General features: G+C 40.7%; 11 protein-coding genes across 11 annotated transcripts; 6 read left to right on the top strand and 5 right to left on the bottom strand.

The window, feature by feature from the left end:
- Window positions 1–3,015: 3,015 nt before the first annotated feature.
- STU1_2 (suppressor of tub2 mutation) lies at window positions 3,016–4,314 on the bottom strand (the record flags this gene model as incomplete). The annotated part of the gene is made up of 1 exon (XM_064822428.1): window positions 3,016–4,314. The coding sequence occupies one exon, from the start codon at window positions 4,312–4,314 to the stop codon at window positions 3,016–3,018; it is 1,299 nt and encodes a 432-aa protein (XP_064679028.1).
- Window positions 4,315–5,348: 1,034 nt separating this feature from the next.
- On the bottom strand, window positions 5,349–6,923 carry P23FY (Translationally-controlled tumor protein; the record flags this gene model as incomplete). Its single annotated transcript, XM_064822427.1, has 1 exon — window positions 5,349–6,923. One exon carries the CDS (start codon window positions 6,921–6,923, stop codon window positions 5,349–5,351), a length of 1,575 nt encoding a protein of 524 aa, XP_064679027.1.
- Window positions 6,924–7,309: 386 nt separating this feature from the next.
- On the top strand, window positions 7,310–7,631 carry TMN2 (Transmembrane 9 superfamily member 2; the record flags this gene model as incomplete). Its single annotated transcript, XM_064822426.1, has 2 exons — window positions 7,310–7,409; window positions 7,465–7,631. The coding sequence occupies 2 exons, from the start codon at window positions 7,310–7,312 to the stop codon at window positions 7,629–7,631; spliced, it is 267 nt and encodes an 88-aa protein (XP_064679026.1).
- A 375-nt stretch (window positions 7,632–8,006) lies between these two features.
- Window positions 8,007–9,054, top strand: ATC70_003057 (uncharacterized protein; the record flags this gene model as incomplete). Its single annotated transcript, XM_064822425.1, has 5 exons — window positions 8,007–8,063; window positions 8,117–8,302; window positions 8,358–8,519; window positions 8,578–8,742; window positions 8,803–9,054. The coding sequence occupies 5 exons, from the start codon at window positions 8,007–8,009 to the stop codon at window positions 9,052–9,054; spliced, it is 822 nt and encodes a 273-aa protein (XP_064679025.1).
- A 183-nt stretch (window positions 9,055–9,237) lies between these two features.
- ATC70_003056 (uncharacterized protein) lies at window positions 9,238–9,651 on the top strand (the record flags this gene model as incomplete). Its single annotated transcript, XM_064822424.1, has 2 exons — window positions 9,238–9,483; window positions 9,541–9,651. The coding sequence occupies 2 exons, from the start codon at window positions 9,238–9,240 to the stop codon at window positions 9,649–9,651; spliced, it is 357 nt and encodes a 118-aa protein (XP_064679024.1).
- A 766-nt stretch (window positions 9,652–10,417) lies between these two features.
- On the top strand, window positions 10,418–12,686 carry ATC70_003055 (uncharacterized protein; the record flags this gene model as incomplete). Its single annotated transcript, XM_064822423.1, has 6 exons — window positions 10,418–10,734; window positions 10,794–11,401; window positions 11,453–11,547; window positions 11,603–12,100; window positions 12,162–12,475; window positions 12,530–12,686. 6 exons carry the CDS (start codon window positions 10,418–10,420, stop codon window positions 12,684–12,686), a joined length of 1,989 nt encoding a protein of 662 aa, XP_064679023.1.
- Window positions 12,687–16,680: 3,994 nt separating this feature from the next.
- On the bottom strand, window positions 16,681–17,712 carry ATC70_003054 (uncharacterized protein; the record flags this gene model as incomplete). Its single annotated transcript, XM_064822422.1, has 3 exons — window positions 16,681–16,707; window positions 16,761–17,096; window positions 17,146–17,712. The coding sequence occupies 3 exons, from the start codon at window positions 17,710–17,712 to the stop codon at window positions 16,681–16,683; spliced, it is 930 nt and encodes a 309-aa protein (XP_064679022.1).
- A 470-nt stretch (window positions 17,713–18,182) lies between these two features.
- On the bottom strand, window positions 18,183–19,414 carry ATC70_003053 (uncharacterized protein; the record flags this gene model as incomplete). Its single annotated transcript, XM_064822421.1, has 5 exons — window positions 18,183–18,452; window positions 18,509–18,689; window positions 18,740–18,855; window positions 18,905–19,109; window positions 19,158–19,414. 5 exons carry the CDS (start codon window positions 19,412–19,414, stop codon window positions 18,183–18,185), a joined length of 1,029 nt encoding a protein of 342 aa, XP_064679021.1.
- An 884-nt stretch (window positions 19,415–20,298) lies between these two features.
- Window positions 20,299–22,076, top strand: ATC70_003052 (uncharacterized protein; the record flags this gene model as incomplete). The annotated part of the gene is made up of 6 exons (XM_064822420.1): window positions 20,299–20,470; window positions 20,527–20,676; window positions 20,734–21,028; window positions 21,137–21,528; window positions 21,582–21,655; window positions 21,708–22,076. 6 exons carry the CDS (start codon window positions 20,299–20,301, stop codon window positions 22,074–22,076), a joined length of 1,452 nt encoding a protein of 483 aa, XP_064679020.1.
- A 303-nt stretch (window positions 22,077–22,379) lies between these two features.
- Window positions 22,380–25,604, top strand: GFA1 (glutamine--fructose-6-phosphate transaminase (isomerizing); the record flags this gene model as incomplete). The annotated part of the gene is made up of 8 exons (XM_064822419.1): window positions 22,380–22,435; window positions 22,494–23,457; window positions 23,515–23,938; window positions 23,998–24,366; window positions 24,415–24,603; window positions 24,660–24,826; window positions 24,885–25,103; window positions 25,164–25,604. 8 exons carry the CDS (start codon window positions 22,380–22,382, stop codon window positions 25,602–25,604), a joined length of 2,829 nt encoding a protein of 942 aa, XP_064679019.1.
- Window positions 25,605–25,758: 154 nt separating this feature from the next.
- Window positions 25,759–26,912, bottom strand: ATG13_1 (autophagy protein 13; the record flags this gene model as incomplete). The annotated part of the gene is made up of 5 exons (XM_064822418.1): window positions 25,759–25,989; window positions 26,043–26,521; window positions 26,578–26,722; window positions 26,779–26,805; window positions 26,859–26,912. 5 exons carry the CDS (start codon window positions 26,910–26,912, stop codon window positions 25,759–25,761), a joined length of 936 nt encoding a protein of 311 aa, XP_064679018.1.
- Window positions 26,913–27,517: the final 605 nt, after the last annotated feature.

Here is a 27,517-nt window from a genome sequence, read left to right as displayed (position 1 = left end):
ATTGATACCAAGGTTGCACAGTTTGATCAATCAAGGTCAAAAATAGTTCTTCCGATATTTCATGGCTCATCAACATCAAATAAGGTATGAAGGAGTATCTACTTTTATGGTCGTATTGTGTTCCTGATGTTATTGTTTTTATAATCTATTTGAAGCAGCTTAATGTGGGTACGCACGTATGTATGTTGTTAAACCACTTTACTAAGAAATGATCTTTTGTAAAAATCACATTAATTTGACTCAATGTTACGTTTTGTCAAATCCAGCGCTAGTATCTCATATACCATCTCACAGAAATGCTCGCAAATTGTGTATCGCTATAACTTTGCCTGCTTAGAACTATAGAGCCCCACTATGCATTAGTTTCCTGGCTTAAATTCAGGGTTGCTGCTGTCCTTCAAAGTGATAATTCATGTAATTGTGGTGAAGCAGGTATTGCTAGTCAATAATTATCTGTCCAGAAGATATACTACAACAAAACAAAACAAAAATACAGACAAATCAAAGAGGTAGTTATGAGATGATTTAGCGGAACATATATTTGTATATCATCGGTTTTAGTACTTTAAAGGTCGTTTACCATCCATCATTTCAGTGGAGCAATATCGTACGATGTTGATGTTGATGTTGAAAGAGCATTTAAAATTAGGATAACCGCTGCCAATGGTAGCACTTGCTCAACTCACCTCTATTGAAGGGTTCTGATTCAATTTTTGCAATGAGATCAAAAGGGCAAGCATCGTACATTGCAGTATTTCATCAAACATTGCTTTGGTGGCAGTAGTAAATGTAGTTTATACATGGCGACTCATCTCAACACAACCGCAGCAGTAAACAAATGTAGATAATTTTCACCAAAACACTTTTATTTTTATCACATTCTTGGGTCTTATGGTTAGGTTCAGGTTGTTATGATCGTCTCACAAGGCCTTCTTGATTACTCTGTGTCTCCTTCATTTCTAATTCGGATTTGAAGTCCTAGATCAGGAGATCTATCTCACATCTAGCAACGCTTTTCTTCTTTATGTTTCTTCCAAGGAAGAGCTTAAGGATGAAGGGGAATAAGGTGCCACTGAAGGGGTGTAACATCTGTCGCTACCATTTATACATTACAAGGCTGCTCAAACCAGCTTGCTGTATTGTCTAAAACTTGAGAGGTAGGGCTAGAAGGAGAATTCACAGCTGGGCTCGTCCGTTAGATCGTTCTCACTACTAGGAGGCAGCGCCGACAATTTAAGGCCTTGTAAACCTGTGTCAGGTACCAATGCAGGCATACATTGTTGCATATACATCGACGGCATTTTGGAATTCAATGTAGCTCTGTCACAGCATCAGTGCGGCTCTCTGCTAGGTCTTTGATTCCAGACATCAGGGAAAAAGGTGGTTGTGTGGTTACTTTCACCAAGAGCTGCAAGAGTTCCTTTTCACAGAGGCTTTTTCCATAGTTTGGTTGGGAAGGAGAAGAGTGTCAAGGATCGTATACCCAAAGTGTCGCCTTTTATTACACCAAAACCGGATAACATACTGCATGATCACTCCCCCGATGAGAGCAGTAGGTTTTTCAGTGAAGGGTTGCCAACAAGGTAGGTATCCTTTTGGGATCAGTTGTATTTTCACCTTCTCGAGGTTGATTCTGTTGGTATCGAGGCATAATTTGCTTTGATTAACCTAGAAGAATGCATTTTCTTTCTGCGTGCAATTTTGTAAATCAAATTTTTGGTTTTTCGTCTCTATATCTTTTGATTCAACCACTCTATCATAACATAATAAATTTATGGTCCCTACACACTTTCAAAGTCTCAAAAAGGAAAGAAGTTGATCTAACAAGTATTTTGATAGACTGACATTATTAAATACTGTATGATATGTTAAAGAAAAATAGCCTGACTGACATTAGTACTATGCAATTCGCCGCCTACTTTTTATTAGCTTCAAAAGCATCTATTCTTACTGTTGTATTGCCTTCATGATGAAAAGGGCATTGAGTTTGCCAGCCGGCGCTACCAGCCGCCAAAATTAATCTCAACTCAGACTCTTAGTCTATTCCAGATTGGCCTGATTCTAATGGTTTTTCGACTTGATCGATCTATTTTGCAAGGTTCGACTATATGAAGTGTGATGATCATCTCATGCTTCATAATACAGTCCCTGGTGGTAGGGCGAAGTGGTAAAACTCCCGTATGCCAACGGGAGGATCCCGGTTCAAATCCTGGTGAACGCAAGTTGTTTGATTTTTTGACGTAGTACTGATGTCCTCGTTTGGTGTTTTGTGCTCTTATCCATGATCTATATTTTGACGATTTTCCGCAAGACTGTACTGGCTCTAGGAGTCGCACCTTATTAGTAGTAGATTTCTTTCCCAACTTAGTTCAAAAAATATCTTATTCCCCTTCATTGCAGACATTGGGTCCACCAACAGTCTTTTCTATCCCTCAGTATGACATTTAAAGGACTTTAAATAAAACCTGGAGCTCGACTCCCCTACAAAAAAAAAAAAAAAAAATGCTTCATAATACATTCTTGGAGTGCTTTTCAAGGCGCAACCAATGGTATCAAGTAACTTAGATGTTTTGAATAAACTTATTGAGCAACTTATGAAAATATGAAAAGAGGTTTCTGGCCAAAAAGTCGAGATTTTCCATACCAAGGCCCCATAAAAACGGTTTCAGGGGTTACGTTAGATCGATAGAAACATTTTAATCTTATATATGCCATAGTAAAAGTCTTCATTATCAAGGTAAAAAACGTGATCGTTTGATTTTCGACGAAAACCATGAGGGGTACCTCATGCTTTCTGGTCGATTTTTGGCCCAGTTTTTTTGATCCCCAAAAAGTTGAACAAAGGTGTCAGAAAGTAACTGCCAGACGAGAGCAGTTGTTTGGTGTTATTCTGATCATCTAAAACGGCCTTGAACGCAAGAAAACGCACTCGTATTAATAAGGGCTCAATTGTTTATATCAGTTTTGGGAATATTGCCCGTTTATTTGCTATAGTACATCTTTCTTTTATAGTATTTACATCGGTTTCTGGGCCACAAAAAAGAACATGGGAGTAAAGATATCCTCTCGACCACCAGCAACAACAGAATCACCAGCAACCTCAAGTACTTCTTGAGTTTGCACAGTACCCTTTGGCGCAAACCCAATCTTCTCCAAGATACGGCAAATGTTGATTGTGAGGTATCGACCAGCTTGAGTCATAACTAGTGTAGTAAAGATATCACGAAACGTTTGACACTGACGTAAATCTCCTTCCAAAGGATAATACCAATGAACACGATCACCCATACGAGCCAGATCCACATGCATCTCAATCTTGAAACCAACCTTTTGCAGAGCGCCCAATGAATCAGCTACCGTGCGCACATCAGGCAGACTATTACCAATGGCGATACCATGTGCAATCTCCTTGTGTTTGGGGTTTTCAGCATCGTATTTCTCAGTCATGCACCATTCATAGCAACCAAATTTGCCTCCAGGCTTCAATACACGGTAAATTTCTGCATAGACACCTTCAAATGAGGGAGCGTGGCAGGTTGCTTCAATGGCATAGACGCGATCAAATGTCCCTTGATCAAAGGGAATTTGCATGAAATCACCCTGATTTATACAGAAACATGCAATAAGGTTAAGCTCTGGAATCTCTTGAAGATCAAACCATTTACTTACCTTGATAAAGCTCAACTTGTCACCTAAATCTTCTTGAATAGTATACTCTCTGGCCTTTTCCAACTGATAAGCATTGTTGTTGAGTCCAACGATACTGGCACCAGTCAGATGAGTGATGGCTCTAGCGGGACCGCCAACACCACAACCAACATCCAGTACCTTCATGCCTGAATCAATGCCGGTCTTTATAGCCAAGAAATGTTCATGACGCTTGACCGCACTATGAAACTCTTCGCCTGGATAGAATCTGCAGAAATGGAAGCTCTTCCCCCAGCCATACTCAAAGAAATCAGTAGCCAAATGATAGTAAGAGTTAACTAACTGACTGTAGCGAGAAGCGCGCTCCTTTTCGTTTGCCTTGGAGTCTGTTGTTGCATCTTTCCCCCACATGTTGAAGTAAGTATCAGAGGTAACACCATAGACGTCCTGATTCTTTGATTTCAGCTGAGCCCACAAACCCTTCTTGAGATCTCTGCCGTGCAAGGCTTGAGCAAAAGCAATATCTTCAGCGTGATTTGTAGAGACAGTGCCTTGAAGGGTTTCTTCCAGATGCCTATGTTCTTGACCTTTCTTTGCAGCAATAGATTTGTTGGCGAGATCTGGAATCGCACAAGGAGCAGCAATGTGCATTGCGGTAGGGGACATGATAAAGTAAATGAAGTGTAAAAAGGCAAAAGAACCAAAGTTAAGAGTCCAGAAAAAAAGGAAAAACGAGAGATTAATTGATTCAAGCATCCATTTATATATTTCTGGTGTTGTTTTTCTTTGGTCTGTCCATCTTTCTGATTTTATCTTGCCGTTTTAATACACTTTCAACATTTCCCAGTCTGCCTCCATATCCGATTTTTGGACGGAGTGGCCCTCATGTCTATTTCGACAGATCACATTTCGACACATTTCTGAACAACTCATAATGGCACCATCATGCTATAGCGGACGGCATTGATTGATCTCGTGTGAATGGCATACATCACTGTGCTATGTTCGTTATAGGCACATAGCACAGCAATATCTAATTGGTCGTGAAAAAGGGGGTAGAGACGCAGAATGTTTCATTCAGTGTCTCCATTTATTGCTTGTTTTGGTATTGCGTGTCAATTGCCAGATGCTGATTTTGAACGCAACAGAAGATAAGCATACAGTAACCGAAGATTAATTATACAGATAAAATGACACATGCGCTATATACTGTATAAGCAGTCTAAATTACAATCAACCGCTTCATCGGCTTCAGGGTCCTCTAATTATGTCGAGATCGTTAAGCGGCATCTAGTTTTCAATTATACATTTATTGCACTGTCTAAGCCTGCAATGTCAAATCAGCAGTTGACGATGCATGTATGTATTCTCAAATCTATGTAATGTCAAAGTAGTATCTAGTAGCTGCTTTAATTTTATACGGATTCTAGTACATATCAAGCACCTCATAGAGCAGAAATTGGACATCGGGATACAGTACCGCCACCATACCACGAACACAACAATCACGCTGTAAATGCTATGCATGCGTACCAAGAGTTTAAAATAGATCAGTGATTGAATGCATCGGAAAGTCAATCCATAATCCATCGTGGTGAAATCATTCGGTTGTATAAGAGGGATCATACAGTTTTGTTTTATTCTAGGACAAATGCAATACCACTAGAGCAACTGCTGTCCAGCAGTAGCAGCCACAGAGGTTACAGTGGGATATGCGCATTATTTTCATCGAAAACGATTCTTTCTTCTGGATATATCTGGTCGCCACTACTTCTAAATCCTACAGTTTGTGGTTTCAGCACTAGAATCAGTACAATGATAGTTGCCACTATCACGATAAATACAAAAAATGCATTTCGGGAATAATTCTTCCATTTTTGATCTATCTTTTTACTAGATGCTGTTCTTTGCAGTGATCGACTTGGGCTGTATAAAGCGCCAATAATCCACAGTGGAGGGAACAGGAATCCATATGCAAAGAGCAAAAAGGTAGGGCGGTTTTTGCGCTTGATGTCTGCAAGGTCTTGCTTGCTGGCTTGATTTTCAATGTCGACATCTTTGACGGAACACGGCGGTTTAAACGAGATGTTCTCCCATTCATCATCCAGACTCACTAAGCTTGATTCGTATGGCTGTATTGAATGCAAGCTGCTAACTGTGTCTTGCTCTTCCTTAGTATGTAAGGTGCTGAAATCCACAAGCATTGTATCGGGCTCCACAGCCACCAATAATGTCCCCTTCTCCGCCGCATTTGCTATGTTACAGTTATGTTCGTTCTCATCGTTATCCTCGTCTTCCTCCGTATTGGAATAAACCAGTGTCTCACGCATGATCTTCTCTGCCTTTCGTTTTATTTGTCGTTGTAACCGAACGGCAGCAGATTCTTGGTTTCCAATACTGAGTGTTCCATTCAAATCTTCGCGAAATCCTTGATGTTGAATCTTCTTCAGTAGTTCCAGCCTGTCTTTCCACAGCACTTCGTTTTCTGTCTTTTTGTACTTTGGAAACTGTGTTAGTGATGGACAAGGCAGTATTTCGATCTGTGAGCCGCTTTTAGGAAACGAATCATCAAAGATGTCATTTTCATTGTCCTGCAAAACGGGATTGATGTGCAATTCCAGCTGCTTCTTATTTGGCAATGTTGGACTGGGCACTGTAGGGAATGCAAATGCTGCTGTGGATGCTCCATCTCCATCAACTATAGACAGATTTGGGGTTGTTGTTGCGCTGTTCTGTTGATGGAGCGTCTTTTTGGGTTTTGGGATCATGCCCAAGATGTCTTCTTGATCCAAAGGCCATTTTCCCTTGTAAAAGTAATGCTGAGATGACACGGGTTTTGCAATGCTAGTTTGAAATGAGCCAAATGTATGTTGAGGGTCAAACAAGGACTCCCATTGTTTACTTTCCTCTGCAATGGTCTTTTTTCGTGTTTCATGCGGTTTGTTGCTGTAGGGGAAAATGGCTGCAGAGTCCAATCGTTTAGGAGGTTGCTTGGGAGTTGCTGGTATGGCGGCTGGTTTCTGGGTTGCAAGTGATTGATGTGTGGCAGTTTCTTCCATGACAGGGGATAGGCTCTCATTGCTTACTGTGTACTCACACTGAATAGGGCTTGGGCATTCTTCATGTGCTGGTAAGGCCGGGGATGAAGCATTGTAGGAAGCATTATTTCGCACTTCCGAGCGCTCCTTCTTCTTTTGTCGCATGGAAAATGACAGTGGATTTCTGTTCAAAAATCTACTCTGATTATTTGTTGATTTCTGCTTTGCTGTGCCCATGGTTTATGTCTTGCGATCAAGGGAATTTTTCAGTATTAGGATCAATATTGGGAAAAGAGGGATTAAATCGTTGATTGCGTTTGTTTTTCGCGCAAATGTACCTTATATATATATATATATATATAGTTCAAATGAAAATAGCACTTTCCCGGGAATTTATCCATGTGTTTGGCAGCCTATTCTATAGTATCCGGCATCCTTTTTGAATGTTTTTGTTTTCTCAATGTCATGATTTAGAAATGTGTATCGTCCAAAAGGCTTCTCCTGCTATAAATGGATATCCAACTCTCAGCAGCACATTAGAACAATGAAATCGTGAAGCTATAAAAATGCCTCAAACGAAAACCAAAACTTATTCATCGCCTTTCAGCTACACTATTACTACAATGTTTGATTACCAGGACAAGAAGCACATTTACAAGGACGCCCTTGATTTGAAACATCCGGAATCACAGCCAATTGCCAAGGAGCATAATTTGAAGCAAAGTAAGTCCATTTGTATCATCTGCATAACAACCTGATACTAAGCATAACAACATAGCTGCCATCAATATGACTTTTGACACTGTCGAAGATGCAGCAGGCTTCACATCGGCCGTCTTGGATGGAAAGAAGGAGAAAGTCTACATCAACGAGCCAAACTTCTTGAACCCTAGGAAAGCCGATGATTTGTTCATTGACTACAGCGAGAAATGTGTGGTGATGTAGTGCATTGTGTTGGTCTCAGTTCTAGATATGTCATTGCAGCCACCTCTCTTAATAAATTTCTTGAAGTTTGGATTACATGTGTAAAATGCAAATGAGAGCCTACCGCAGCTGCTTTTGGATGCAAATTGGTGATGTGTGCCTGGCTGTGGTAGAAAAAGTACTGAATACGGAATACTTTGCATTGAATACTATATACCATGGCCCCATCTATCAGAAAGCAACGTGGTATACTGGGTTGGAAGACAAAATTACAAATCCATGGCTTAAACATTCAAGACGCTTACATAATCCAGCCGTGCTTTAAATAGCAGCCCCTCGGCAGCAGTTTGCTGACGACTCGAGCCTTTTTCACTTGTTTTCTCAATCACAGACGCGATGGCTAAGCTGGATTTACTTTCTTTTGATATTAAAGGCGCTTTTGAAGGAGACCAGGTAGGCTTCTAACAAGCTCAAACCTGTCATGTATGCTCATTTCATGTGTATAGTTTGACAGAGCGTTGTCATGGTTACCAAAGGCCGAACATCCATCTGTCATGAGATTCAAATTTGCTAGAGATAGACATTTAGCATTAGCCAATTTGCTTTTAAGGCGACATTATTTTTCTCAAGAGCTACAGGTGCCTTGGTTTGATCTCGAGTTTGAACGCTTACCTGCAGGAAAACCGATTTTGGTATAATATCCCCTCAGAAATTCATGCAGCTTGTTAGACTTACAACATGCGGTAGAAACATTTTGAATCTCTAAATTACGATTACAACACATCTCATGAAGGAGATTGGGTTATTTTTGGCTGTACAAAAGATATGAAAATTGGTGTCGATGCTGTGGCCATCGATCGCCCTAAAAAGCAATCGATCGATGCTTATTTGAAGAGTTTCCAGCCTCAGGTGAGTGAAGAAAGAGAACATGTCTAGACACCACTTGCTCAACACCCTTGGCTTTCAGTTGACGCATAATGAAATGCATCTAGTCATGGACAGTGATAACGAAGATACTCGCCTAGAGACATTCTATCAATTGTGGGGATGCAAAGAGAGCTACACAAAAGCGCTTGGGTTAGGGCTGTCTCTGGATTTACTAAAATTGGATTTTGCCAATGTACATGATACGGTGAGTCGTCAGTCATAATATATCATTTTGCCTCTTAAATTCAATGCGACGTTGTAATAGATCAAGGTGAGGTTTGAAGGTGAGCAACTGGATAATTGGGTAATCTACCTAGATCGCTTGGATGATACGACACTCGCTGTGGTGTGCTGTGGTTACATCGAGGCATCAATGACATTAGACTTGAAGATGATTGAATTTGGTCGATCAACACAACTCCTTGGTAGACCCTCGCAGGTTAAAAATGATACAAATATCTTCCATCAGATCAAGCTGCAAGATATTGAGAACAATGAGTGGAGGCCGCGCAGTTAATTTGCCTTCTAAATATCCATCACATGTTTTGTTCATATCACAACAATAGACATGAACGCAGACATCTCTCCTTACCCCTTGCGATTATTTTCTGTATAAAACATTAAAGCGTTTTTTATCATCGAGCTCCCTTTCTCTTTTTCTTGCTTATTTTCTTGTTTTCTTACCAAATCATAGAGTACAATGGGTTGCTGTCCATCCAACCTTGTAGATCAAGGCTCGCTGTCAAGATCAGCATCATCTACCAATCAAAATACAAATCAATCAGATGGCAGTAATCGAGATCATCCTACATTTCCTAGAGCATACTACAATAAAAGCAAGCCATTCAAACGGACGGGTTTACTGTGGACAGCGGGCATGCCTATCACCAGAGTAGAACTAGACCGCAAGCGAACGGCATTTTGGGAAACAGCGCCTAGCTATGGGGTAACTATCTTGATGCGATGTTGTATCGAGAGTGACTAATTGCTGGATTCAGGGCAGAGAAGAGATATGGCAGGCATTGCGAGTAGCATTCTCAGAAACAGACATCATTATGGCAAGATCCATACTAGAGGCAGCAAGTATAACTCTTCCTACTGGGAATCCGTGTGAAGGCTGTTTTGACGGTAAATTTCACAAAAGCGAGGACATATGTAGACATTAATCTCCCCTTCTTTCTATTACGATATTACCACTCCCTTAATATACATGTAGAGCTAGGAAATGAATATGAAATAGCTGTATATTGTGTTGTATCTCCTGTAAATTTAATATCAGAGCATTATCAGCCAGAGACTACAGAGGATGATCAATCTTCGTTAGCCCTGTCATGCACGTTTCTGATGAAAGAAAGCCCTAGCATGTACTCTAATTCCACCATGGATCATCATCAGTTAGTGCCTGCACCTAACTGCTCTCTGAGTCCGTTTTCAGTCGTTATTAGACTATCGACAGAAAAAAATATTACACTGACCATCAGCTCGCAGCTTGAAACCGTTGGATCATGAAGGAGTCGCCTATATGACTGCAAACAACTTGGGATCAGCAACGAAACACACACCTTGCGACTTGTTTTATCTAGTAAGGATTTTGCAGGATAAAATGGCCTTTGTTTGCAGCGAACAGGAAGTAGATATTGTAAAGACCTTTTGCAAGAAAAACTCCATTCTGATCGAGAAAGATAGCATAATACAAGCACTCGTGGTAATAAAAACGTGATTGCAGCTCGCTGGCCCTGTGTGATTCAATGGAAATTAGCAGTTTTGACTTTTTATGTGAGCGGGCGGGTTGATCTGCTTTCTCGCGGTACGAAATATAAAAGAAAACGCGTCGCATCAATTATTGCACGAACCCATTTTTCTTTTTCGAATTATACAACATGAGTGACAATAGAAAGCGTCCTGGGCCATCGAATACACCAGGGTTCCCTTCCAAGAGAGCAAATCGCCTGTCGTATGGGATGGATAGACTTACTTTGAACAATGATGAAGCAGCGTCTACAGTGGGCTCACAACGCACCATGCTTGGCCATCATATGATATCAGACCCACAAACAGCGGATGCAGATCAGGCGGCAGAGGCAGCAGAAGCATCTACACCAACAGCCCTCGCCAGAGCAACATACGCTCAGAATGAGCCATACACATCTGCCAGCGAACCATACATACCGAATCGGCCTCAAATGTTGCTCTCAAGGTTCTCAGTCATGAGCTTTATTTGAAGCAGAGAGATTCAAAGCTAATCTCATTTCACAGAATAGGGAATCCTACGGTTCAATCGAGTTTAGCAGCAGACTTCAGTGAACACACTTTTCCACCCACCGTCAGAAAATACCCAAGCGATCCCAGAGACATCAAGAGTGGTGAGAATCAGAGACGCTATGCGCAAGCTATTGCTGACTACTTGGAGAAGATTGGATTCAAGGAATTTGTACCGCAATACAAGACTATACGTTCTCTTTCCTCCAAGGACTTTCACTACATTTATACACATCTGGTGCAACACTATGACCCGAGTTACCGAAACAAGAAGAAAGTCGAAGACCATGTGATTGAAATCTTGAACACGCTGAAATACCCCTTACGAGACAGCATCAGTCGCAAATCACTACTGTCCATTGGCGCCATTCACTCAAACGCAAACTTCTATGGTCTGCTGCATTGGCTGATGGAAGCCTGCAAATCAAGAGATGTATCAAATCCAAAGGAATTCAAAGATCCATCCCTAGCCCATCTAGAGATCGAGGAGAATCAAATGGCATGTGCATTTGCTGAATTCTCGTTTGCTTCCTATCAAAAGTACATAAGCTCAGAGGAGGAGCCTTCGTATGACGAGGAAATGGATCCATTGAGAAACAGATTTGGTAAGAGAATATCCATATTGTTCAACATGACAGCTTATTATTGTGATTTAGCTACTATAGCTGAACAAAGAGACAGAGATTTACACGAAATAGACGCAGAAATAGCAGCATTGAAGGATACAGCAGCCATGTTGGAGTCAGACGGAGTAATGTCAGCAATTGGGAGGGGGGAAAATGTAGTGTACTGATTCATTGTCATAGTCAACAATCGAACACTTGAAGAAAAGAAACCACGAATTAACAAGAGACGGTGCAAAATTCCAAAACTATTGCCAGGAGAAGCGAAAGCGAGTGGAGAAGTATAGAAGCATCAATAAAGTGGTCGAAGAAGAAGTCAAGCGATTGGACAACGAGAATCAGAGATTAGAGCAGCAAAAGGCAGAACTGGAAGAGAAATTGAGGGAAAAGAATGTATCATTAGCTACTCTGGAGTCCTTGGCAAAAGAGCACGAGGCTGAGAAGAAGAGATGCGCCGATCTGACAGCTCATTTAGAGACACGCCGATTAGCATACAACGAAAAGATGGATACATTGACTGCTCTGAGGGACAGAGTGCGCAAACAAGTCGACGAGTTCAACACTAAAATCAAGAAGCTGTTTCCTTCGGGTCAAGAACAGCACGAATTATTGTTAGTCTACAACCCTGGTGCAACGGCCACAAATCAAATGCTTTCTTATGATGTGGATCAAAAGCTTATAGTAGGTTGAAATTGAGGGGCATGCTGGATTATGTAATATTCATGCATCTGTTTCTCTACAGCCAATACTAGAAAGATTAGAGATCACCGAAAGACAAGATTTCGATCAAATCACTCTTGAGACACAACGATTGCGCGAGAAAACGGATGCCCTGAATGCAGATATCGAACAAACCAAGCTGGACTTGACAGAGAAGCAGAAAGAGATTGAGATCAAGGCAAAAAAGCATGAGGAGGGTCGACGCCAGTTCATGGAAGAAAACGAAAAGTACAATATTATCACCGAAAAGCATGAAAAGGCGTTGGATGACGAGCGTAGTCGAAGCAGAGATTCGTTGTTCCAAGCAAAGGAACGACTTTTTGCGGAGGAAGCACGGTAAGTCATGACGCCGAAAGATTGATTTAAGGCAAGACTAACAATGAGATGTAGATTACAAGCCATGGAGCGCAGATTTGCAGAGGAGCATGAAGAGCTACTGACAGTAGCAAGAAAGTTGATTGAACAATTCACAGACTCTCAAGATGAACTGTTACCCATGTTGGACGATTTAAAGCAGTTGGTTCAAAAGCAGCACTTGAAGGAATAAAGCTTATGAAACTTGTGTGTTGTTGATATTGTGCTCTACAACAAAGTGGTGAAGCAAAGTATCTGGTATGTGTGTGTGTGTGTGTGTGTGTGTGTGTGTGTGTGTGTTTTACTAGGACAAATATGTATGAGTCATGGGAAAGTCTTTGATTGTCCCATTTGACATTTTGTTTATTTGAAACTTGTTTGTTTTTGGGAAAAAAAAACAATATGTATAAAAGTGGTAGTAACAATAGGTAATAGTAATATAGCAGTGAAGTAGTATTAGGAAAATGAGGAAGGAGTATATGAGTTGTATATAAAAGTCTATTCAGAAGGCAGCGTTGATCTAATGGTGTAGCTTGGGACAATCTCTGTTAAAAGTATGTTAGAATCATGGTTGTAACTATCAAATGCAGATGAAGTCTTACCTTGTTTTGTGAGCGAATGAGCCGCAGCTGCAGCATTTGCGAGTGATTGAATTTACAGGAAGAGTGATGGTTGCGTCCTCAGCTAAAGTGGTAGCAGTGGCACTGGATTTAGGAGACATGAAGATAGCGGCAGACATTTGAGCGATATAGCAATTTATTCAGATGATAAAGAAAAAGAAGGGAGAGAGAAGAAAAAAGAGAGCATTTATATATACATATCAAAAGGAGTAAAATCAAAGCATTGTTCCAAACAATTCTGTGTTGTAAAGCATTACGGTTTCTGTCAACCCTTTTTTCTTAAAGGTAATGGGTCGATCCCAAGCCATTAGTGATCTCTGTTGCGTGTCCAATATTGGTCGAAAACCGTGGTGGGTCACATATGACTCACTGTTTGTTTGTATGGCCCTCCTACGCTGCTTCTGCTCTTTGTTACTGAATTCATGGTTGAGAATATCATTTCTAAAAAACGTGTTTGCTCTTTTCCAAAGCCATATCGACATGATATTATTGGTCGTGAATGTGTATAAATCAATTAAGAATCCATATAGATCGAAAAAGGGAATTCTTGTATCTTGTTGTTTACGAGTCATTGCATTGGGAGTGGTGCTGGTGCTGGTGCTGGTGCTTTGTAAATACAGCATGGATGAGTGTTTCGTCCATTTGCTAGGCTCACAATGCCGTTTCATTCTTTCGTTAATGACGATAAAGTGTTCCTCTTGAGTGTCCATGTACTGCGTATGAATATCAATATAGACCAGAGTCCATTGATTTGTATTTCCAATTGCTAGCTGTATTGGCCCTTTAGGTATATGCAACAACAACTTCCATAGCCTGAGCCTATGAAAAGCGACATTCTGGATGATATAGTTGTTTGTGCAGTGGTTCACTAAAGCAAGCTGGTGGGTGGTGATAATCTGATTTGAATCCGAATTGAGAATGTCTATACATGCTAATATGTCCTCATAAATACAAGCATCAATTATTTTAAAGTATAACTCTAATGGCAACAACATGGTTAAATCTGTACAGATTAATTTCTTACTCCCTCCTAAATAGATCCCTTTTCCCTGTGACCACCTGATGTTTTGTCTTGTTATGGCAATTCATGATCGAAACAAACTGTAAATATGTGAAGAATGATGTATTCAACGTTTACTAAGTGAGGGCATGATATGTACGTATATATATATATATATGTGTGTGTGTGTGTGTGTGTATTTTATGTTGCAATCTCAACTACAAGCTAATGGTCTATACGACAATGTCATGGTCGCAGGTAAATCAAAATTACACTATAATCGCTGCTGAGCCAGTTTTACAATGTTTATTTGTATCATCACAACAATGAAATAATTGTATATGTGTGTGTGTGTGTGAGTTTTATTTTCTTGTCATCCCGAAAGTACATAAAGCCGTACTGTCTCAAGAATCTTCAAAAAGTCAAAATGTTTGATTTATTATTATTGCGATAGAATTAAAAGCCTTTTTCATCTGGCACAGCCAAACTCGTAAAATGCATCACATATGCTCATATGCACACTATGGAACATGTATGATGTTATCTTTAAATACTCCTTTTCTCTTTTCATTGACAGTTTTAATTTGGATAAATATAGCATGTTCTAAAGAATAAACAAACACTGAGAACCCCAAAAAATCGCAGCTTGTGCAACGCCTTCTCTGCTCTGAGCACTTATTCTGTTTAATGCAAAGCATATAAACATTAACTAAATCAATACATATTACACTTTATTCAATAAACTTTTTAATCCTGTCATTCAAATAAGCAATTAATCTTCAAAATACAGAACCACTCGTTGATTTGCAATAAGCCTTTACTCCAAATAATTTTCGTATACGTTAACAAGTTTGCATCTTTAAATGCATCGTTACGAGTAAGCAAAATACGGGACTCCTTTCTATTCTGAATAAAAAGAGATTAATAAACTATACAAAATGCTTATCTATGTGGTGAAACATGATCGAAGTTGTCAAAGATGCCCTGAATCAGATCAAGAGCGGAGACTATTCATCATTTTCAGGGGTAAAGTTAATCATTATCTTCTCTATGTACAAGAACATAATATTTCATCTAATTCAACACTTGATAGCATTGATTTATAGGGGAGGTCTACTGTAGCAAAGCAAAGGAGTAAAGCCTATGACAACTAAGCATCTAATCCAACATTGGGTAGCATTGAGTTATAGAAGGTTTTACCGTAGCAAATCAAAAGTGCAAAGCCAAGGTAATCAGGCGTCTAATCCAACGCTTGGTGCCATTGATCTATATGAGGGTTTAATTGTAGCGAAGCGAAGGTTCAAAACCATAGTATCTAATAAGCAGCAAATTCAGTTACTCATTTCCATTATTATCAAGCTTACCAGCAACATAACGTATCAAAATTTGCATGAATTAGTCTTACCAAAGACAATATGCTTCCTGTTCGAATTAGAAGTTGCACCAGCTGCAAAACTGCCCTTCCAGAAGACTTCAACTACTAAAGATGTGATTCATGCCGTGTAAATAAAAGCCATAAAGCAAAAACATAACCAAATTGGACAATTTTCAGGCCCTCATATCTTGACATGTAGACCTTCCTGAGCCACTAGAATAACGCCAAACAATTGTACTTGAGTAGTAGTACTTTTCTGGCACCTTTGCTCAACTTTTTGGAGACCCAAAAAACATGGCCAAAAATCGACCAAAAAGATTGAGGGGTACCTCATGGTTTTCATCGAAAACCAAACAATTGCGTTTTTCACCTTGAAAATGAAGACTTTTAATATGGTATGTATTAAATCAAAATGTTTCTCTCGATCCAAAGCAACCTCTGAAACCACTTTTATGAGGTTTTCATATGCAAAATATGGCTATTTTCGCTAAAAACCTCATTTCATATTTTATTAAATTGCTCGATAGTTTCATTTAAAACACTTATTACAGTTAGCATCATTAGAAGCGCCTTGAAAAGTACTCCAAGAAAATATAAGAAAGTATGAGATGAATACGACAATTTTTATAGTCGAATGTTGCAAAATAGGTCGAATAGAATCCAAAATATTTAAAAATGAACAAACCAGAACAAAAAGTATATCGGATATTGAAATACTATTAACGACGCGAGGCTGCCTGGCAAATACAATGCTACCCTCATCATGAAGATAATCCATGAAATGTGGAGCTTTTAAGCAGAGAATTGCGAGGCTAAAGGGTTCGCTAGATTGAAATGGCTAATTTCTATTGTTATTCTAGAGTATTTGGATGCTATTATAGGCTTAATCGGTGCTAAATGCTCATTCCAAAGTGACACGCAGTATGTCATCCTAATCCTTGCAGGAATGCTATTCATCCCAATCACTATGTGTATATCTTATCTTGGTATACAACTTCCATCTTTTAAAGATGCGGTATGTCTGTTAGTGCACTAATTAGTATGTACTTTATCCAGAACCCCTAACTGACTTGATCAAAATTCATGGAGTGCTTTCTACAGGTCATATATTTCTACTAGAGAAAACGAACCAATTTATTCCTTTGGCATCTCATGCATGAAAAGCGTCAATTCAATGGCAAATATATAGAAATCAAGATTCTCTGGCCATATTTTGTAACTGAATGACAGACAATTAGATACGCATAACGCGGGGAATAGATGCACACATACCTTTTCGCAAGATATTTTTGTTGCTTGCCCTATAAATGATAAGCTCAAGACCCCGTAATCCCCAAATTTGAGCGTTGGCATCAAGTCATACACAACGTCTATCTCTTTTGGGTTGCCAGAATCGTCCGTCTCTGCCGAGCATAGTTGAGATACAATGCGTTTGAAAACCGGGCTATCGTCTGCTACGTTGGTAGTCGTATTTATAACAGTTTTGCCAAAACTACTGCTAAGCAATTGCATTGGAAATGTAATGTTTGTCACTGCATGAGGGCTCAATACGATATCTGATACTTGGCCAACGCCTATCGTTGTTTGATTTGGAGTAGGGTAATACATCTGTAGCATTGTTTAGTAACAAGACTCTTGTATTACTGGGACAGCTTACCACGGCCTTGATCTTGTCAAAATTCATTTCAAAGTAATTTCCATTGTAGATGCTGTAATTCAATGAAGCATCATTGCCCCCATTAAGTACAATCTGAGGCTGCTTGAATGACATTGCCAAGAATAACAGCAGACAGCTAAAACCGCATATTAACAACAAAACAAAGCAGCAAAGAGTTCTTGTCCACATGGGCAGGCATGGGAAGCACAAGCAGCATAGTAATCGTGCGTAGAGCGATTTTTTGTGTAGCTTTGCAGCAGCTCGTTCCTCTGCTTCTTTAATCAGCTTTTGTTGTTGACTAAATTTCTCTGTGTGATCATAATTGATTTCATGTGGTTTTTGATGATGACGATTGTGATGGTGCTTGTTAAAATGCTGTCGATGGAATTTGCTTCGGATGTTGCTGGTTGAGTAAACGTCCTCCATCTCTTGATCGACTGTATGCACTGGGCTGGGTAATCTGTTGTATGCGCTGTACACATTTTGAACTGGCAACAGTGCAGACTGTGATGTAGAATCAGACTCGGATGTAATCTGATTTTTTCTCTTTGATTTAAATAAGGACATAGAAAAGTGTTGAATGTGCAAAAGAGAGATATGTTATCTTTGACTAATGCCCTTTTATGAACATAGCTTATTGCGATATGCTGTTGTGATTATTGTCATATTTGAATCCTTTCCTCCTCAACATGCTGCTGTAGCAGTGGATCAGAGTATCTCAACTCAGAAGCAACCCATGGCCTTCAATGCCTGACAGCACTTTGATGCTATCCATACATTTACACTGTCCATATCATCCATGCTCTATCCTTTAGACACAACAGATGAAAGGCTACATCACAAAATTCGCAACCGGAATGTCTCTCGTTTTTTGGATTAATTTAAAATTGGATGAACATTGTGTACACACACATCATCAACAAAATAGCCTTTTTGTACATTGCGTTTAATTAAATTTGGCCAGAAAAATACTGGGCAAGATGATGGTGTGTGTATGAATGAGTATCAGTAATTTTGTGTGCTGAGGTATTGTAATATCAGTTTGCGGGTGCAGTTGCCACAGGATCAAAGCTCTTTTTAAAGGCTTGGTAGGCCAGTTCACACTTCTCGATTAATTTCTCTGCTGTAACGCGATCATACTCTGGAATAGCTTGAGCACCCACATAGGCTCTTCCCCATCGAGTCGACAACGAATTATAACGGTTCAAATAGCTTAATCTTGACAATGGTTCTAATGCTGCATAAACATCCGCTATGGCACCATTGTACGCTGTAATATTTTGAGAAGCGACACCACATAGGCGCATCTGAAACGAGCACAGGTGTGAGCACAACCACACTTTTGTTGTCAACGTCAACTTACAATGTAGTGAACAAGGATCCTAGCCTTTACTATCCATACAGGCAGCTCGCCAATCTCAGTTACGACAACACCGGGCGATGTGGTGAAAGATGCAATGCGAGTTTCTTCTTTTTGAAATCTTTCGCTTGAAGCGATCGAGATAAGATCACAGGCCCATTTAGAGGATTCGTATGGCTCTTTGCTGTTAAAAGTGTGAGTTTGCATTGTCTGTCTCTGCAGGCACCAACGTACCATAGGATGCCTTGCCAGTCATTGATGTCGAATGATTTGCTGTGGGCTGTAATCGAGCTGGTCCAAATGACTCTTCCGTCGCCAGTGTAGGATAATAAGCCCTCCAGTTCACGCATCTGTCATCCATGTTGGTCGATATACTCAAAAGACAAGAACCCTGCTTACCATGGTATAATGGCCAAATACATTTGCAGCAAACACTTTGCCCATGCCATCCTCATTGATTTCTCCCACTGTTTGAATAGTTGCATCTGATCGTTCAAACAATCCCACTGGATCTGTAAAGAACCCAACAAATACAGCTTTCCAATTCAACCCACAAGAGCTGAGGATACCTGCATTGCAGAACAAGTAGTTGATATGAGGGTATCTGCGCTGAATGAGTATTCAATACAATGACATATGATCTTTGTCTTACTTGTTCTTGATAGCAGATGAGAACGACAAGACGCTTTTAGCACAGCCCACATCCACCAGCTCAATATCAATGTTTGCGAGAGGAAACTGTCTCCACAACAATTCTCTGGCTTTGTTTGCTCTTGCAGGATTACGACAAGCCATCACAAGTGTCAATGCTTCTCCTTCTGCTTCTAGTAGCCGTTGGCAAATACCAAACCCAACGCCTCCATTGGCCCCGGTAACAATAGCAATTTTTTGATACTTTTCAGATGCCATGCTTGCCCTGAACGAATCTTTGAAAAGATGAATGCAAAACAGTGATAAAGAGAGAAATAAAAAGGGAGAACAAAAAAAAAAAAAAAAAAAAAGTGTCTTTTAAATTAAATGCCTGTGATACACTCTATGGCGACACACGTGTTTTTGTGCTCAGATGCTACCAAAGCGATTGCCTGTGATTCTTTCAAACTTGTATTCAGATGAGAGCACTATCCAGGCTTCGTTTACGCTGTAATTTGTATAGATTGTTATTATGACAACCAACTTGTATGGCGAATCTGTTCATACAAGTGCCGTTTCGGTACATCAGCTCATAATGTTGCAGACATTGCTAAATGATCTCATTTTGAGTAGATCATTACATTTCGTTTAAGATCCCTAAAAATAAGGCCTGTGCCGATTACATTAGCTATCATCAGTCTATAAATATCAAAACCGTGCCTAGTGCCATCGTGATATGCAGCCCATCACCAAGTTTATATATACACATGTTATGTTCACAATATGAATATCTTGTGGTGATTGAGCCATGTCTTCTTCCCTCTCATCCAAATGCTAATTACCCAAGAAAGTATTTATAATGATAGAGTTACTCCTCTTAGCACAGACAGGCTGTTTCTTTCAAGGAAGCAGCTCCTCCATGTAAACAGTAGATAAATTTTTACTAACGTAAATGTTTCCAATATAATGATAATACAGATATGAACCGAACTTGTTCCCTTACAAGTGATCTTTTATAGTAATCTGTGCCTACAGCTTATAAAGGCTCATTTTTGTCCGTCTTTGTCTCTCTCTCTCTCTCTCTCTCTCTCTCTCTCTCTCTCTCTCTCTCTCTCTCTCTCTCTCTCTCTTTCTTTCTTTTCTCTTCCATAATTACAGTTAAAATGAGTGCGTTGTCTGCATCTCAGCACAGTATTCAACAAATGCCCAAAAATGACGAGCCAATTGCCTCTTACTTGGCTGGACTCAACAAAAGATCAAAGAGAAATACATTTGAGGGCTCCTACAACACTACACAAAAGAGAAGAAGCTCAGGCGTCATTAATAGAATAATGCGTAAGCATGGATACCACTAGTGCTAGAAAACACACTTGTAACCCTTTTTGACACAGGTATGTTTTTGTTCAAGCAGAAAAAGGCACACTCCAGCAGAAACATGATGGTTATTTCATGGCCATTTGATGCAATACATAAAACACATATACATTTTGATGCTGATACAGGGGAAATGACACTTGGAAAAGCGCCAGATTGGGAAATATGTATGTCAACCAAGCAGTGGCCATTAAAATCCATCATTATTAACCTTGTGAAAAAAGCTGGTTTAGGTAGCAAACAACAAGACATTTTACTGTCTTCTTTTATCAAGCGAGTCTATGCCGAGATTGAAAAGAACCAGCAAAACAGGCCTCTACCAGTCATGACAGTAGCAGCAGCAGTAGAGGCGATGCCACAACAGCCACAGAGTATGTCAGAATCGACCAAGAAATCCGATCGCAAGCGGCCCACAAAGAGGGCCATGTCCACACCTGAAGCTATTGCCGAGCTAAGCAAATTATGTAAACAGGAGGATCCTTGCACGATATACACTGATATGGTGAAAATTGGGGAAGGGTATGTGCATTTCAAATCAAACTTTATTGCCCTGATAGTGTGGTGGTAGCTGTTCATCTCCCTAGTATCATACTAATGGTCCCCCTTTTTTCGTTCTCAAACAAATAGGGCCTCTGGTTCTGTTTATAAAGCTCAAAGAATATCCAGCAAAGACAATGGCCAATTTGTAGCTATAAAACAAATCCACCTTAGAAGGCAAGTGAGAAAAGACTTGATTGTGGATGAAGTTCGAATGGGCAAAGTAGATCAGGCACACAAAAACATGGTACAGCACATTGAATCTTATATATGGAAGAATGATGTCTGGATTGTGATGGAGTACATGGAGGGCGGTAGTTTGACAGATATCGTGACACAAAACTACATGGCAGAAAGAGAGATTGCCGCTGTATGTCTAGAGGTGCTTCATGGCTTGGACTACCTTCATTCCAGAGGCATCATCCATCGAGACATCAAGAGCGACAACATCTTGATTGGCATGCAGGGCCAAATTAAGCTTTGTAAGTGACAGTGTATGATCAAGCTTTGGCATGTGTGCTAATTGTGCGTACAGCTGATTTTGGCTATTGCGCTCAAATCGATAAGAAGCAATCCAAAAGAACAACTCTAGCCGGTACTCCTTGCTGGGTAGGTCTCGCTATATATACAGTAGCATAAGAGACTCATGATTTCTCACTAGATGGCACCTGAAGTTGTTCAACGCAAAGAATATGGACCCAGTGTAGACATTTGGTCGCTCGGCATTACAGCCATTGAGATGGTGGAGGGAAGTCCACCTCATCTAGAAGATCCGGAGCAAGCAATTCGACTGCTGACAACACAACGTGTACCACCTTCGCTGAAAGATCCTGAGCAGCTATCAGTGACATTCCGTGATTTCTTGAGTAAATGTCTCAAATTCAATGCTGAAAGTAGACCTTCTGCTGCTGAACTGTTGCAGCATCCCTTTCTGGCCAAAGCGGCCCCTTTATCATGTCTTTTGCCTCTGATCGAATCTGCAAAAAAGAGTGCTGCGTTAGACGATTACCCTGCCCCATCTCAAAAATAAAGACTGTACTATACATTAGCGTAATATAACCAGATTTTAGATGCATGAAAAATCAAACCTTGAACGCCTCAACATCCAATGGAAAGCACTTGATGTTGGTATTTAAGGTTCTCTTCTGTAAATCCATGTGTGTCATGTGTGTGTAAATTCGGGGTGTGTGTTTATCCAGACCATCAAATGGAGAGCAGCCCCTTAAAAGGGCCATCCTTCTCCCTTCTCCCTTCTCTTTCCCCTCCCTTCTTCTCTCTTGATTTTACTCGTATCTTTTTGCTTTCCTCGTATCTTACTAAAACCTATTCATTTATGCAGCATAACAAAAAAGACCGACAGCCAAATACAGCTCCATTTCACTCGGCCAGGTAATTAGCATCACTTATATATGCAGTTGCAGATGTCTAACACGCTTAGATACGATAGAGACTTGGATATTGTGCTTGAAGAGACGGTAGATACAACAAATTACAATAATGGCTACCTGGAGAACATGCTGAACACGCCATATTCAAGCAACAAATTATTTCCTATGGATACCACTAATTTAGAAACACGAGCTCCACTTCTGCCACTACGACGTGCCCGTGCGGGTACCATGCCCTCTGTAATATACATGGATCATCATCACCACCAAGCACCGCTACAGCCACAGCAACCACAACTACCACCGGTCGCATTCCCTGTGGTGACCAACAGCGCTGTAAATAGACATCGCTCGGGTTCTCTCACGCTGCCGGTACCAGCCACTTATGCTGCTTGGAGACCATCCACAGTAGAGCCAACATCTCCCTCAACCACGGAACAGCTATTGCAGCAGGGTGATGATATTGCTCGCACGCTAAGATCGATTGGTTTGGATGATGACAAAGACGGCAGTGGCAGTTCCCCACTTTCGTCTGCATCCAACTCAATTGCAACACCACCGACAGGAGGATCTCCATCCGCCAATTTATTACATCAGCAGAGAAATACATTAAGGAGTAGGTCGTATTCTGTAAATAACGCTGCTATGTATCAGCAGCAGCAGCAGCAGCAACAGCAGCCACAACCACAGCCACTGGGGGCAGGCTTGAGCAATGGCTTCTCGTTGTCTGCATCATCTATGGAGAACATCTTGATGAGTAGCAATGGCCATCGAGGCATAAGCAGCAGACCAAGAGCCTCTAGTATGGGAAAAATGGACTATAACACCAGCACGCCCCCTGGATTATCCTCTTTATGGAAAATGCAACTGGGCACATTGGAAGATGACTCCATCTATGAGTCCAATGAAGAGAACATCATGTCACTAGAGCAGCAGCATTCACTGTCATTAGGTGATTCTGAGCTACTAGCAAACATGCTACACATCAATGGCGATAGTAGCAGTACGATGATGGAACCAGATGTGAGTGCAAGTTTCATGGATGCACCAAACAATGTCATACTGACGCTGTCTTTATAGATCAATAACAATAATCATGCAGCTATAAACACCGAATTTGCTTCCGTATCCATGCCAACAACGCCAGCAGCAGTAACACGAGAGCAGCTATCTTCAGCACAGCAGCCATCCAATCTAGGTGTATCCCGGTCACTGTGGGTAGGTAATATAGACGCTTCAGTCACCATGGATAACCTCTCCAGCGCATTCTCCATGTACGGCCCCATTGAAAGTGTGCGCCTGTTACTAGAAAAAGAGTGCGCTTTCATCAACTATTATCATATCGATGATGCAGTGCGAGCCAAAGACGATGTTTTAACAAACTTGGGCGGGAGAATTGGAAACTGCATTGTTCGCATTGGATACGGTAGAGCCGAAAATGTAGTATCGCCTATTACAACCGCTATTGAAACGCCAGTGGTGTCGCAGCCCACTCGAGCATTATGTAAGTGGTGGTACACAGGGCAAGATAGGAGTGATGTGTATTAAGCACTGTATACATAGGGTTAGGTAACATGCCTCCTGGCATCTCACAGTCTGCACTGCAAAGAACTCTCTCCTCGTTTGGTGTTATTGAATCTGTTCGCGTACTGTCTCATAAAAACTGCGCATTCATCAACTTTGAAAAGGAAGAGAGCGCCAAAGCAGCAAGAGATGCATTGATTCAAAATGATCCAAATGTGAAAGAGCTTTGGGGTATTCGCATAGGGTTTGCCAAAGTGCCTATCAACAGCAAAGCAGCCAACTCATACAGCAAACTACTATCAAAGTCATTGTCGAATGAGGACATGCTGGATGGAGAAACCAACTGGGAATTATGGGGCATCATGAAGCGATTGGGGGCTCCTGACGCTGCCATGGAGCTTGTCAAATGTAAGTGACAATGGGCTTGTTGATTGACTTGATCTGACCTCTATACAGCCCTGCAATCATCTTCGTATTTCGAATCTATACCACCTGTTCCTGAATATGGACTAAAAAGACGGCATGACGCTGCCAAACTTCGAGAAATCAGAAAACGACTAGACAGCGTTACATCCAAAGATGATCACAAGGAAGCTGACTCTATTGCTTTGGATTGCATGGATGAAATTGCAGAGATTTGTAGTGGTAAGCTTTTAGTAACATAGTACAGCAGTCCCAACAAAACTCACATTACATTACAGACTATATCGGAAATACAGTAGCTCAGCGGCTATTTGAAAAGTGCTCTGAAGATGTCAAGACCCTCATGTTACAGGCAGTTGCTCCCCACTTGGCAGCCATGGGAGTCCATAAAAACGGAACATGGGCTGCACAAAAGATCATTGATTCGTTAAATACCCAAAAACAGGTAAAGCAATGGATAAATGACACAAATTGATGGCTTGATTGAACACATTGCTATGTAGATCCAAATCGTCTGTGCACACATTCAACCATTTATACCACCCTTATTGCTAGATCAGTATGGTAATTACGTTGTTCAATGCTGTTTGAGACTGGATGGAGATACCCAGTTCATAATGAACGCAATGGTTGAGAAATTCTTGCATATTGCTCAAGGTAGATTTGGTGCCAGAGCCATGCGCGGTATTCTTGAAGGCAGTTTGATTACTAGTTCACAGCAGGTAGAGATCCTTTTCACAACCATGTATATAACAAGGCTTGTTTGCTAAATATGTCTGTAGATCTTCATTGCCGCAGCACTATTACAGAATGCTGTTTCTTTGGCTATCCATGCGAACGGCGCTTTATTGATATCATGGCTCATTGACTGCTCTACATTAGAAAATCGTCTGTCCCTGTTAGCATCGCAATTAGTACCATGTTTGGTCCAAGTAGCAACACATAAGCTTGGCTCTCAAATCATGCTCAAATTGATCAACCAAGATAACGACCCTGAAGCACGCCAATGTTTGTATAACGCCCTCAATAACACCGAGACCATGACAGAGGTGCTATCAGATCAAGCTCGCGGATTAAACTTTGCACTCAAAGTGATTTCAAGCGATTATCTATCATCAGATGAACGCACCAAGTTACGGGAAATGGCACATCCTATTCTGACTCAATGGCAAGGCACTAGCTTCAAAAAGGCTCTCTTAGAATTCTCTCCTTCTGCCCAGTAGTAATATAGCTTTGCAATCAAAAATTATTCATATCCACCCCATCATCATCGTAATTTATTTCTCTTTGCAAGAGAAAAAAAATGCTACATTTGGTTTTTTTTTTTTCCCCCATAATAAATTTATTTCTATTTGTAAATTGATCGTTTCGCTTTCTTTAATAGCTGTAGACGCCCTTTCCGCTCTTCTTGCCCATCCAGCCAGCATCAACATACTTTTGAAGCAATACGCTGGATCTGTACTTGGAATCGCCGGTATTCTCGTACAACACCTTGGTAATGGCAAGACAGGTATCCAAACCAATAAAATCTGCCAATGTCAAAGGGCCCATTGGCATGTTGGTGCCCAACTTCATGGTAGTATCAATATCCTCGGCAGAAGCAGCGCCCTGTTTGCATAATGAGTAACTAATTCAGGTGTTTAAATGGAGTCTGTACTTACGCATTCCAATAGCATAAATGCTTCATTGATATAAGGCATCAAGAGTCTGTTGGCTACGAAGCCAGGGATGTCTTGAACGACAGTACATGTCTTTCCCATGGCGGTGGCAAGAGAACGAGTTTGCTCGAGCACTGCATCACTTGTAGCCAAACCAGGAATAATTTCTACGAGCTTCATCACAGGTACAGGGTTCATAAAGTGCATACCAATCACTTGCTCGGCTCTCTTGGTTGCGGCAGCAATTTTGGTGATGCTGATGGAACTGGTGTTGGTAGCCAAAATACTATCAGGCTTACAGATTTGATCCAGATCACGGAAAATGGCTGTCTTGATGTTCAAGTTTTCGGAAGCTGCTTCAATAACGAAATCAGCATCTTTTAACTCGGACATTTGAGTAGTAGTGGAGACCAATTCCCTAGTGATTTTTGCATGTTCAGCTGTGATCTTGTTCTTGGCGACATCCTTGGCCAAAAGCTTGTCTACTCAAAGCATCAGTACTCTAAAGTGCCACCGCATTTATAGACCTATACTTTACCCATAAATTGCAAACCCTTTTCGTTTTGTGCTTGATTGACATCCATCAAGACAACAGGAAGACGTGTCACATTGGCAGCTACATAGGCAATACCGAGACCCATTTGACCAGAGCCAATAATACCGACACGCTTAACACTGTCAATCTATAAAGGCGTGTTAGTCCCTCCTTGTTGGCATTTCTTTGCTACATGTCACTTACAGCAGAAGAGATACCCCTGATTTGAGTCTATCATCAAAGTGCGTTAGTCAATGTATAATGCTTCTTAATTGTACATTTACCTTTAAAGTGCTTCTGAGAGCAAACTTTCCAGTGGACAAGACGAATGCAGACATGATCAATGAGCTGTTGTTTGAGAGAAAAGAAGAGAGATATATCCTCTCGGCTAATGAATGATGCCTAATAAACAAAATGCTCTTTTCATCACGTGCCCGTGCGAAAGAGATACATCCTTTGTGCATCAATGAAGTCTGTGTTTGGAGCTGATGTCTAACCCTAAATCGAATAGGATTTGAATTTCACATCGTAATATCTTTTCCGTGGAGGCACGCTGTTTGTTCAGGACAGTGCTATAATGCCGATTAATGTCGCAATGCTCTTTAAGTGTTATCTGCTAATTGTTTCATTCCAATTTTCAAAGGATATTGTGTTGATTTCTTTAGATTCATAAGTTATCGACTTCAATGCAATTGCTCGTATGACATGTCTGCTTCACGATTGAGAATTTACATATTTATTATAGACCCACAAGAGCATAGGTTAGCTTTTATCGAGTTGATTAGCATGGTCAACCAGACTGACGTTCCATAGGTCATATGTAATGTTGAATGGGGCGATAATTTTCATCCGAAGGAGAACAGAAACCCCATACAGAAGAAAACGCTAAAAGTCCCCTTGATTTACATTTTCAGAGCGAATACAAATCATGAAAGTGCGGCCT

The sequence above is a fragment of the Mucor velutinosus genome (assembly GCF_035048745.1).
Source record: "Mucor velutinosus strain NIH1002 chromosome Unknown tig00000165, whole genome shotgun sequence".
NCBI classification, from domain to species: Eukaryota; Fungi; Mucoromycota; class Mucoromycetes; order Mucorales; family Mucoraceae; genus Mucor; species Mucor velutinosus.
Note: the sequence above shows the minus strand (reverse complement) of the source record. Positions and strands in the feature narration are given on the sequence as shown.